General features: G+C 39.2%; 1 protein-coding gene across 1 annotated transcript in view; it reads right to left on the bottom strand.

Moving 5' to 3' along the window:
* Col14a1 (collagen type XIV alpha 1 chain) overlaps nucleotides 1-12,686 on the bottom strand; it is a 197,262-nt gene that overhangs the window by 70,981 nt on the left and 113,595 nt on the right. The window contains exons 23-25 of the mRNA XM_028767286.1: nucleotides 8,928-9,074; nucleotides 4,280-4,336; nucleotides 897-1,036 (exon numbers count right to left, since the gene is read on the bottom strand). Of these exons, the coding sequence (XP_028623119.1) occupies nucleotides 897-1,036; nucleotides 4,280-4,336; nucleotides 8,928-9,074 (344 nt within the window). The remainder of the gene's footprint in view (nucleotides 1-896; nucleotides 1,037-4,279; nucleotides 4,337-8,927; nucleotides 9,075-12,686) is intronic.

The raw sequence follows: 12,686 nt of genomic DNA, 5'->3' as shown, positions 1-12,686 counted from the left end.
CAATAGATCAAATGTCAAATTTGAAGGAAAATTAAATTTCAAGTTATAGGTGCTTGCTTATTAAGAACTAGAATTTAAAAACAAAACAAAACAAAATTCTTCCTAATGGCTATAGGGCTTTTGCCAACTCATTTAACAAGTAAAAGTTGACCTCCTAGATCTGATTACTGGCTCTGCCATAGAATCAGCGTTGTATTCTTTATAAGCACTTCCTGTGATACAAATATAAAGTATCTCCTATGATTCTACCCACTGTACAAAGGAGAAAACTGAGGCACATGAAATGAAACAAGAGGGTCAAGATCATACATGTGCTGCTCATTGGCAGAGCAGGCAGATGAAGCCAAGTATGTTCTAGTTCAAAATCTGTGATCTCACTCATCGTAATTTCCTACATTTTACTTCTATCCTTGTGATTCTATGGGAGAATTTTTGAGTTGGTCGCTTCACATTTTGATCTACTGAACTTTGAGTATCTGTTAAATGAATGAAGTAGTTTTACATTCTACGTGATCCTTAAAATGTGTGACCATAACCTGGCCCCTACTTTCAAAACTGCCATGTCCTTGAGGGCAGGGAAAATATTATGTGTAAAGGAGATCTCTGCCTTAATGTAAAATAAATACCCCCTACTAGCCTACCATCATTAATTTGCTGATCTCAGTAGCTCTTGCAGGGACATCCATCCTATTGACAACGGATGTCAACTACAGATCTGTTGGGCTACAACATAGCAATCCTGGATGCATGCATCCCATGAGCTACAGGTTGGACACGCCTACAAAGGTTAGCATTCCACCATCCCAGTTCTTTGATTACCTCTCCTGACAAGTAAGAGACTAAGAAATAATTTCTGAATGTATAGGGTAATGCAATGAATGGCTGGTTGGCCTTACCTGAGTTCCATCTGGACCAATCTTATCCAGGGCTCCCACAGTGCTGTACAGAAAATTGATGATCTTATTGAAATTGTCATCTCCTATACTCCAGGATCCATCCACCATGAATACCAGGTCTGCCTTGGCAGCTTTACATACTGAAGACCAAGAATATATTTTGAGTCAGGGGTTAGAGGAAATTAACATCACTATCAAGCTAGAAGACAGATAATAGTTGCCTTCTGGTAACTAAACCTCTTTCCAAAAGGAAAAGTTTAAGCCATTAAGATCCACCTTTTGTGCTCCTAACTTTACCACCATCATTTCTCTTCTGTGCTCAAAGCTCCCATTTATGGTTGAAAAGCTTCTGTTGAGCATGTGAGGACAGGGAGAGAAATAGATCTAACAATCACTGCAAAGAAGGAAAATGAGAGATAGGAGAAAATGGGGTGAAAGGGATGGAGAGACAGAAGCAAGCAGCAAGCACTATCTAATAGTCACCTACAAAAAAATAAGCTATGCAACCACTTTGTGCACTCTGTGCTTTTTGAGTCTAAATTAATAGGAGAGTGGCCAAGCTCAGGAGGAGAATGTGATACAGTGAAATCAGGTGAACTACAATTTGCGTTGGGGATGTGGCTCAGTACCTAGAGTTGTCCACTCAGCATTCTCAAAACCTTCTGGTTGATCCCTAGCACCACATGAAACTGGGCATGGTGCTCCATGCCTATAAACCTGACATTGGAGAAGTAGGGCAGGAGGTCCACAAGTCCATGGTCATTCCTAGCTACTGACAAGTTTGATGCCAGCCTAACCTACATGAGATCCTGTCTTTTGAAAATCTACAATTCATTGTGAAGAAGCATATGCAAACTTTAATTACTGCATTGTTTAAAAATCCTTTTTATGACTTTTTACCATCCACTGGCACATGGCAAATAATACTAGCAGAAGGAAGCCACCACCAGTGGTTACTATTGGATATCTACATAATAAAAGCCACGCAATAATATAACCTAAACCCTTCTCCATTGACAGCTCCCTTTCATAGTCCTCTTTGGGCAGTTCCTCGTTATCCATTCTTCTTTCTGGCTATTACTGTGGATCACTGCAGCTAACTATGTTGTATGCTGAAGCATACAATTCGTTCTTCAATAATCTTGATCTTTTCATTGTAGTTCACTTCCACACAAATAGTCTATGAGATAATTTGCCTTTCTCCTTTCTGAGAAACAACAGCCTGGTTCTTATTGCAGGAGCGCCACTCCTTTCAGTTGTCCATAAGGTAAGATAAATCACCCTTGAGAGAGGTCACACTCAGGGACAATGAGGAGCTGCTGAGCTTGCTTTCATGACTTTCATGTGACTTACATAATTTTATAGACTCACAGTCTGACTATAAAGCTGAAAAGGATTACAGTCCTGTCATTATAAACAGGAAAGAAAATTATGCCCACTCTTTACACAGAAAGATGAATTAAACATCATTTCATCTTCAAAATGAAAGCAAAATTTATTTTAAATTTTACTAATGAATCATTTGCTTAGAATAAAAGAAAAACTCATCTACATGCATGAAGATATTACATTTAGGATATAAGACTGTGTTTTGTTTTCATTTTCTTCTTAAAGCCCTTTTTCTAAAATTAAATACTTGCTTAATAAGTATCCAGGATAATTTTGATAATAAAATTTTATATACTCTAGGCTTTTAAATAAAAATCCCAGTGCCTGATGTGGAACCCCGTCTCCTATTGGTGGTCAAAGGTGTCCAGGAAATCTCTGAAATAATACAGGCTCCTAGCTGCCCACTAGAACCTGATGATAGATCCTATTGCCGAAGACACCACACACTTTGCCCACAGGACATAGAGAAATCATACTTGTACCTCCAGGAAGCTTCCATCCTGATGGCTAACTTTCATGGTACCAGAAGGTGCTATGTAGGCTACAATGGGGGAGCTGCATCAACATTCTAACCCAGATGTGAGCACTATGAACTAACATTTGTGTATACATGTGTCCATGCATGTGCATGTAAATGCATATGGAGACCTGAGGTTGATGCCAGGTGTTTCCTGCAGTCACTCTCCATCTACAGGTGGTCTCACTGAATTAGGGCTTAAGTTGGCCATTTTTGTTAGCCTGGCTGGGCTATAAACTCAAATAATCTGCCCAGCGTTACATATATCTTGCCCAGCTTTTATGCTGATGCTAGAGTCGGAACTCAGACTCCCCATGCCTTTGACTGAGAATTTTACCAACTGAACCATCTCTATTGCCCAGAGTTATCTTTCCTAAGCAAAGATTTTATTAGGTCATCTTTCCCTTAACTGACCTTCTTGTGGCATCATATTTTTATAGGATAAAGTCCGATCCTTTATGTGACATACAATACCCTTATATGTCTATCTTTACTCTTTACTGTGTGCACCAGTAAAGTATTGATGGGTCCCCAAACACATTGTGGATTGCTCGAGCATTATGTATTCTATGATTTATCTCTTAAGATTGCTGGTTAGCAGTTACCAACCACAGCATTAATTGCTCTCACTCCTAAGCTATCATATTCCAATTTCTCTTTTATGAATCATACCACTGACACAATTATCTACATTAGTACCTATTTCTCTTATAATACTGAAGGCAAGCAAAGCACCTCAATCAAGCACTATTACAGTACACCTTCCCCACCCCCGCTAATAAATGCTCATTAATGGGTTGAAAATCAATGCCCACCACTTTGCTTGGAAGCTTATACAATTACCTTGGCAGCCCCAGCTGCTGCAATGGGGATAAAAGCTGCAGCGGTATTTCAGGGTAAACTGGAGACCATTCCCCTTCGCTTTAAAATTATACACTAGCTTTTCACGTATATATTATGTAACCATGCTTCCTTGGTGAATATTCTCTATTCTGAGATTTTTCATTGAAGTCAATATTAAGCAGTTCTGTAGGAAAAACCCATCTGTGTATGCAATTAACTATTAAAAGAAAAATTTTTAAATTGCCATAGTTTGATACGCTGTGTATGTATGTTAAGGAGAAAATTAGGTAAGACGATGAATATTTTTTATTAATACCTTGGTTTTCTTCTAAAATTCGCATTTAATTGATTTTTGAAATGTTGTATATTTGTAAGCGTGAGTTTGCCTGCATGAGTGCAATCTCCAGGGAGGCCAGAGGCTTTGCATCAATCACCCTGGAGCTCGAGTTACAAGTAGTGTGAGCTGCCTGATGTAGGTGCTGGGAACCAAACTCAGGTCTTCTACAAGAACAATGTGTGTGCTTTCCTGCTGAGCCATCTCTCCAGCGTCCACTCTGGTTTTCACTGAATGAACTAACAAACGTGCAACAGACACGCTGAATCTAGAATCACCCTGTCCTTCTTGTCCTCTTACCTTCCTTTGCTGGTGGGATGGTTGGAGGAAAAGTTGGTGGTTCCGTGGGAAGTGACTCTATGTAGGAAAGGGACAAAGAGCACTCATTAGTGATCTCATCTATAGGGAACGAGGGAAATGACACAGTGAATCTTTATTCAAGGTTATCAATGATGTTGATAATGGCCTTCTTTGAGGATCTAATGACTGCTATAAACTAGTCACAGCTTGTGAAAACTAGCTTTATCCATCCTTTCATGACACACCAAAGCCTTGAAATGTATTCTGTCCCCATTCATGCTGCCCAGCAGGAGTCGGTGTAATCAAACTGCCAACTACAAAGTGGTTCTGATGTTGATTTAAGGCAGAAATCCTAGCCCTCTGGTGAGATGTAGGATCTGGCTGTTTTCACATAGACAGTGAATCTCATTTTCATTCTGCCTGAGTACTGATCATCAATCTTTGGTCCCTGACACTTCCAATCCTTCCCAGCCTGTGTCTCCAAAGATGCCACTTACAAATGAAATATGGTTCGCTCTCTATTCTGCTCAGTATGCATTTTGAAAAAAGTCTCTCAGTTCTGAGGACCAAGAATAAATAGGGACTGAAGTGTGGTCAGATCTTTTCAGCCTGCAGCATTCAAATGACCTAGGAACCGTCTGAGAGAAGACTGACTCTTGTGCCAACTCACACAGCAAAGCACCAAGGAGTTGTAGTACCATTGTTACCTACAGTTGTAGGTAATGATAAAATAATATTTTATTTTTCGTTTTTATTGATACCTGACACTGAATATTTAGGAAAAAAGAGAAAATTATCATCATCCCAGTTTAATATTTGGAAAATATGTCTACTGATAACGCCCATTCACAAAGGGGAATTCCAGCTTCAAGAAGCCGACAGCTGGGTAAGTTCAAGCTCTGACAGATGTTTAAAGGGAAGTCTTTCATAAGAAGAGATGACTTTTGTATTCTCTTCTAATCTGGGATCCAATAAAATTTAATTATCTCCATGACATGAGTGAGTCAACATGAAAGAATGAGGTATCCGTATATTGCTGATAAAGGAAAAATGTCCATGAGCTAATTACTGTGTGACACAAAGCAAGTCATAGGGCACCACAGCAGGACCCCATTTGTGGGAAAAGTAAAAGGCATATTTGGAAGAAGCCACAGTGATAGAAATATGTCTTTCTAAAAGAAAGAATGAGGGGAAACACACTTTATGTGACACTCCCCTTAAGTTATGGATATATGGGCCGGGTGGTGGTGGCGCACACCTTTAATGCTAGCACTTGGGAGGCAGAGACAGGCGGATTTCTGAGTTCGAGGCCGGCCTGGTCTACAGAGTGAGTTCCAGGACAGCCAGAGCTATACAGAGAAACCCTGTCTCGTAAAACCAAAAAAACAAAAAACAAAAAACAAAAAACAAAAAACAAAAAACAAAAAACAAAAAACAAAAACAAAAACAAAAACAAAAAAAGTTACGGATATATGAATCCCTGTTGTTCTTAAAGGTTTTTGTTGTTGCTATTTTGAGAATTCTAAAATTAAAATGGAGAGAGAGAAGAGGAAACGACAGTTTCTAATATTAAAACTGTAACTGCAAAACTTTCTTTAGATCACTACAAAATGCTTCCAAAGCCTGGCTTATGCACTTTAAATGACTTAGGTCATCATTATTATTAAGTATTTTCTTTAATATATAAGATTGAGACATATCCTCAGTTTCATCAATAAACTCAGAACCAAATCAGGAGGAAGTTTGTTTAAACAAAACATCTGGCCAAATAACCTCTTGGGTATGAAGAGCGCACACCCTGGTGCCACATGCTTATACTCCTTACATGGCATACAGGTGGAGCCTATCGGCAATCTTATGACGGGCTGCCACGTAGCAGATAAACAGTCCTGATCTGTGGTGCTTCAGAAAGTTGAACTAGAACAAGTAGATGGAAGCTTCAAGAAGGCAGATATCTTCCATATCAGGGAAATATTTACACCAAACTAAGAGATCCAATTATGATTAACCCCTCGTTGGTAGCTAACAGTTGTGAGATTAAGGTTAGGGGATATGAAAGTAGATGAGGAGTCACCAAGCCAATTGTTTTACTTGGCAGTTAGACAAGCACTGAGCATGAGCCGGGAACTTAACCTATAAACCTGAGAACCCAGAAACTAAAAGCTTCCAGAAGAGTATATGATTTACCAGAGAAACAATAATAATACCACTCTCTAACTTATAATTTGAATTTGCAGATTTCAGTTATCTTTGTTATTGTAGTATTTATAGATGCCAACTGTACACTGTTTCAGCAATGGATAAACTCTTATTATAGAATGTCACACTAGATAGTATCCTGAGAAAAGAACATACGCACTACATTTGTTTCAAACTCAGGTTCAAAGAACTGTATGTTCTGTATGTTATTTAATCTGTATGGATTAAATAAAAAGTAATTATTTACCAAAAAAAGATGTCCAAATTTTTAAAATGTATTTTAAAAACTTTTTAAAGTAAAGGTCCAGAGAAAATGCATGATAGTGAGCTTTGGCTCTGAGGTGATTAACTGTGACTCCCCAAGGTAATGGAGAAGACAAAAGTATGTGCTCAGTAAAACAAAAGTTGAAGAGCTCCACAGGTGCTCAAAGATGTTGAACCTTTGCTGCCACCATTGATGATACAAAAATGAACAGTTCATTTTATGGATGAGCAAAAAGAATCTGGGAGGTGTTAAACTTCTCAAGACCATGATCACTGAAAGTGACCTCACAAAGATCCAATAAAACCACTTTACTCCCGGACTTGTATACTACCAAAGACCAATTAACTTCAAACATTATGTGATGCACATTCATAAGACATAATTCCAATCAACCAGAAAAGAAACAAGCACCTGATATATTTCATGGCTTTGGTAAATTTCAAAGGCATGCTAATTAAAGTGTGGCAGATGCAGAAGATTGTCTGCTATATATTTTTATTCATATAAAATGTCTTGGAAAGAATAATACAAAATAAAGGGCATTACTTGAGGTTACATAAGAATGAAAATGTGATGGCATAAGGATAAAATTTCTTTGGGATGAGGAAAATGCTTTAAGAAGGTATGGTAGTGATGCTTGTATGATTCTTCAAATGCACTCAAAATAACTGAGTTGCCCACTTAAAGTGACTCTTAGATTTTATAATATATAAATTATATGTCAAAAACACATGTATAAAATGCTATATATATATATATATATATATATATATAATGAAATAAAGTTTCTATATTAAAATTTTAGATGATTCAACTTAATATGTTTAAATCATTTATTTTTGGAAGCATCTCATTATGAAGCACTGGCCAGCCTGGAAGTCACAGAGATCCTCCTGCCTCTGTCTCCTGAGTGCTGTAGTTAAAGACGAGCTATAACACAGGAGCTCATCCAGTATTTTTTAAGGGAATATTTTGACTGTGACTTCTTTCTCCGTGGGCTTGGAGGCGAGAATTAGCTATACAAGCTAGTTCTTTCTTCATGCCATGCAAAAATGGAAGAGAATCCCATCATCTACCACCTGTTCATATGCTCAGATTCAAGCATTTGAATTTAAATTAGAGATCCTGAGTTAGACATACAACTACAACCACCCTCAGTTCACTATTGTTAAATCTATTTTATCCATTTCAGTGACTGTGGCCTCCAGGTCACAAAAGCTTCTGTAAGTCCTAGAGGGGATAGGGACTCCACAAGAAGACAATCAGAGTCAACTAACCTGTACACTGGGTTTCCAGAGACCACACCACCAACCAAAGGCCATACATACACACATATGTAGCAAATATGCAGCTTGGTCTTCATGCAGGTCCCCCAACAACTGGAATGGATGCTTATCCTGACTCTGTTGCCTGCCTATGAATCCTGTTCCCCTAACTAGACTACCTTCTCTGACCTCAGTGGGAGAGGATGTGCCTAGTGTTGCAGTGGCTTGAGGGACCAGGGTGGGTTGATACCCAGGAGCGACCTCCCCCTTCTCAGAGGAGAAAGGGAGGGAGGGAGGGAGGGAGGAAGGGAAGAACCACGTAAGGAGGAGACTAGGAGACAGGGGCTGCGATCTGGATATAAAGTGAATAAATTAATTAATTAATGGGGAAAAAGCTACCCTAAGAAGCTGACACCCTCAATTCTTGGAACATGTAAAAGGTGTCTTGTTTTAATTGTATACTTTGCTTTTATATTCCATGCATCAGATCTGAGGCCAGCTTGGAAAACAGCACAAGGGCCTCTTAAGGAGGCAATAACTCCAGGGTCAGCCAGTTGGAACATGTTGGCTCTGAGCCCACGCTCACTGCTATGATAAGATAGTATTGTCCTCAAACTCGATTTCACACACCACATACCATGCATCTTATGCATCTGGATCATAATGTAAATCATTGTTTCAAGCCTTTGGCCATCAGATGGCCCTGTGGCAACGTATAGAGAATAGAAATGAATATACTCTGACGACAGTGACAGGGCATTGTGGAAAATTTGGGGGTGGATAAAAGGGGGGAAATGTGCATTGCTCATACTCCTAGGCAGTAAGAGCTATCATTTTTCTAAGTGGGGTGAAGATGTAGATCCATCTCTCGACAGGCTATTTGCTTATTTCGAGGAGGATCAGAAGACACTTGACTTACGTGTTTTCTGCATGATGCTCACGCTGGGTCCCTCAATCTCCTGGAGCTTTGTGTAAACACTGATTTTATATTCTGAATCAGGCTGAAGTCCATAGAAGCAATGTCTGTTCACGCCTCCTCCCACAGTGGATTCTTGTGCTTGTGTGTCTACGTTAAAAGCAAAACAAAACATATGTGAGATCAAAAAAAAATGAAACTGCCATTGCATCAATTATTCACTTCTAAAATGAATAATAGGATTAGCATATGCCACGAAACTACATCATTTACATTTATTTGTGGCAGTATATCTCCAGGTAAAATTTTTTACGTAGTCACTGAATTTCTTCTGCTAAAAGTCACATTTAGAGACCACCCCAGGCTTCAGTATGGCAAAAGCAACCAAGAAATCACAGGATCCTACACCAGATGTTGAGTCATCAACCTCAAGTGCCAAGTCCAAGAAAGCTAAGACTTGCCATTAATCCCAAACCAGAACTGCTGGCAAGAAGAGTTGTCGGCCCAGTTCCAAACGTAGTGGGAAGGGGCAAAAGACTACCAATAAGGACAAGAAAACCCCGCCACAGATCCCAAAGAGAAAGACTTCTGAGAAAGCTACACCACCTACAAAAAAGACTAAAGGGAAAAGCTCTATTCAGTCACTACCACCTCCTAATGGAAGAGATTACAACTAGTACTGAGACAGCTAGCCCATAGCAGCAGGGAGAGCTCCAGGGTTACAACAAGTGATCAGGAAAGCCAACAGCCTCCGAATGCCACCAAACACCTAGAAATCCATTCAAAGGTCTGACACTTGAGCGATCTCAAACTGTATAGACTGAATAGTTATTACACAGTGCTTTGATACAGATAAAAATAAAATCAATCTGATATGGAAATTACATTTAATGTGGACAAAAAATAAGGTTTATTATTTTTAAATTGCCAAGTCTTGTCTTTATTGGATGAAGAACTATGACTGCTCATAACTATGTGCACGTGTCTTAACTGATCTGCTGCACTCAACTCCCATTTATTAAGCTTGACTCACCAGAACATAGTCACGTGATCACAGACATACACAAAAAGAATGGTCTTTAACTCCATTCAATTTAAGAACATCCAACAGGGTTCCCTTCTAAACAATGATCTAAGACACTGCAATTAGAATTTGTTCTCAAAGTAACATGCACAAAAGCTTGAGGTATTACCGGGACAATGGAGGAGTCTCCAGAGTGCCCCATTTCTTCCCTGTCACTCATGATTTTTTAATTAATATTTTAGGTTAGCATACAAAACAAAGGGTTTCATCACAGCACTTTCATGCTCATGTGTCATTACTCTTTGTTCTAAATCGTTCCCTCCCCTTCCTGTCCTTCCCTATTCTCCTCCTTGTGGCCCCTTCATCTCCTCAAATAAACTGCTTTGGCTTTCACGTCACACAGATTTCCTCCCCCTCTCCTTTCGCTCCCTGTTCCCTCTGAACACCTCTTCCTCCTCTCTCATTCCCCCCTTCACATATCTCAAGCTTAGTTTGGCCTTCAACTCATGCAGCTAAGTTTTGTTTTTTAATTTTTGATCTTTCTGCCTCCATTTTCTGAATAAGAGATGGAATAAGAGATGTGTGAGCCACGCCCTGATTTAGGGGGTGCTGGGGACAGAATTTTGGGTCTTTTGCAGAATAGAGGAGCAGTTGATCCCTGAGCAACATCCTCATGCCCAGCCTTGATTTTGATCTGACACCTGTGATGTTTTTATCTTCAAGAAGACTGAGGAAACATAGTATGCCTCTTCTAAACTTCCTGGCTGCACTGTGACAACCCCTAGGTGTTCTTTCAATAAGACATGGTGCTCAAGTGGCTTAAGGCCACAGAGACAGGAGTAATGTCACCCAGTCACTCGTAACCAGGTCCTTTCAGCTCAGTCAGGGAGTCATGTCACACATCACCACACCGTTTGTCTTCCCCACATCAGAGGCACAAAGAACATTGGAGGAATAACCACTGGTCCCCTTCTCTTTTCCCATACCCACAGTAAAATTGCTATAGCTCTTTGGAAGAATTAGTGCTGGCCCTGGGGTCCGGAGCCAGAGCAGTCGGGTTAATTATATTCACCATTTATTAGCAATCTACTTTATTCCAGGTCCCGTGTTGGCTGTTTAATGATAACCACCACCACAAACAGCAACAGCCAAAAAAGTTAATGAATGCTTATCATGTGCCAAGAACTACCATACAGATTTTTATATATAGTAATCCACTCTATTCTTATATCATTTGTAATTATCCTCACTTTAAAGACAAGAAACTGGAAGCCAGAAGCATTAACAAGTTACTACAGCCCCAAGCTCAGCCACAAATTGAAACTTGAATTCAAAGTCTAAGCTTAGGTCTCAGAGGGCGTCACTTACTGTACACTACTACATCATAAACTGCTGTAAAGACTTAATTATTCAAAATGAAACATTCTGAGAGTTCTGCAGTGCTCACTAGCTAGAGACCAGGTAAAGAGTCCTCGCAAGTCAGGGCTGGGACCTTCAGGGTTTTTAATTACTGAAAAGTTTCAGAATGAGTCATAATATTTATTTCTTGACATAATGGATATCTGACTGGAAGGAGGAATTGTCATTACTACACAAAGAACAAATATTAAAATTTGCCTCCAGTGGCCAGCAATATGGCTCAGTAGATAAAGATGTTTCCTACCAAGTCCAAGGACTTGATCCTTGGAACCCACATCATAGAAGAAGAACAGAACCAGCTCCCACAAATGGTCCTTCACACTTGCTGCAGCGTGTGTGTGCTTCCCCCTCTCCTGCCACCAAATACACAAATAAAATGTAACTTTAAAAACTTCTCTTGGGATGAATTCTAGATTCTGTTTCTTAAATGATGTCTTTGCTTTTTCCTAAAGATTTTTTTTAATTGTATGTGTATATCTGTGTGTGTCTATGTGAGAGCATGTCGTGTGTTGGGGCGTGCTTAAAGAGGCCAGAAGAAGGTGCTGGATCCCTAAGAGCTGAAGTTACAAGAGGTTGTGAGACACCCCCTCAAGTGCTGGGAACTAAACTACTCCATAAGCCTTCTGCAAGAGCAGCAAGTGCTCTACACTGGTGAGCCATTTCTCCAATTCAAGTTGCATATGCTTAATCAACGCCTTATAACTATTGTGCTATATCGCTAGGAATTTAGAAACTGCTCTCAAAGGCTACATGGATTCAATACATTATATATTTTGTCTAGCAGTTACTAGGAACTACCTGTTTCTCCAAAAAATCACTTCAGAAGTTTACTTTAAAAACAGCATGTGCAAACTACAAAAACAGATGAGTTGATTATTAAGTGAAGATACCATAGCATGCTTGCCTTTTAGAAAGCATGATGTTCAGACAAATTTTGATTGTATGTTTCAATCTGTATCAATATTTATGTGTCATAATAAACAGCATTTTGAATTTTGGCTATGGAACAATGCTGATTTCTAGATCAAAGTCATTTGGTAAATGACATTTGAAATTAATTTTTATATTTTGTGAATATTGAAGAATTTTATAAGTGAACATTATAAGTAATATTTATTATTATATTTGTACTGGGCTAAGAGTGTGCTCAGGATGTCTCTAACATACGTGAGAACTGGGGTTTATCCTCAGCACCACAACAAAGAAAGTCAAATACACTTGTTGTCAACAACATACTGTCTACCTTAGTCATTTCTCATACATCACATGTAATCATCAAGTGAAAAGCATTGGTACTGGGCCAACAAGATGGCTCAGCT

Source organism: Grammomys surdaster, unplaced genomic scaffold (assembly GCF_004785775.1).
Source record: "Grammomys surdaster isolate TR1022 unplaced genomic scaffold, NIH_TR_1.0 63, whole genome shotgun sequence".
NCBI classification, from domain to species: domain Eukaryota; kingdom Metazoa; phylum Chordata; class Mammalia; order Rodentia; family Muridae; genus Grammomys; species Grammomys surdaster.
The sequence above is the reverse complement of the archived record's forward strand: the minus strand, read 5'-3'. Positions and strand labels throughout refer to the sequence as shown.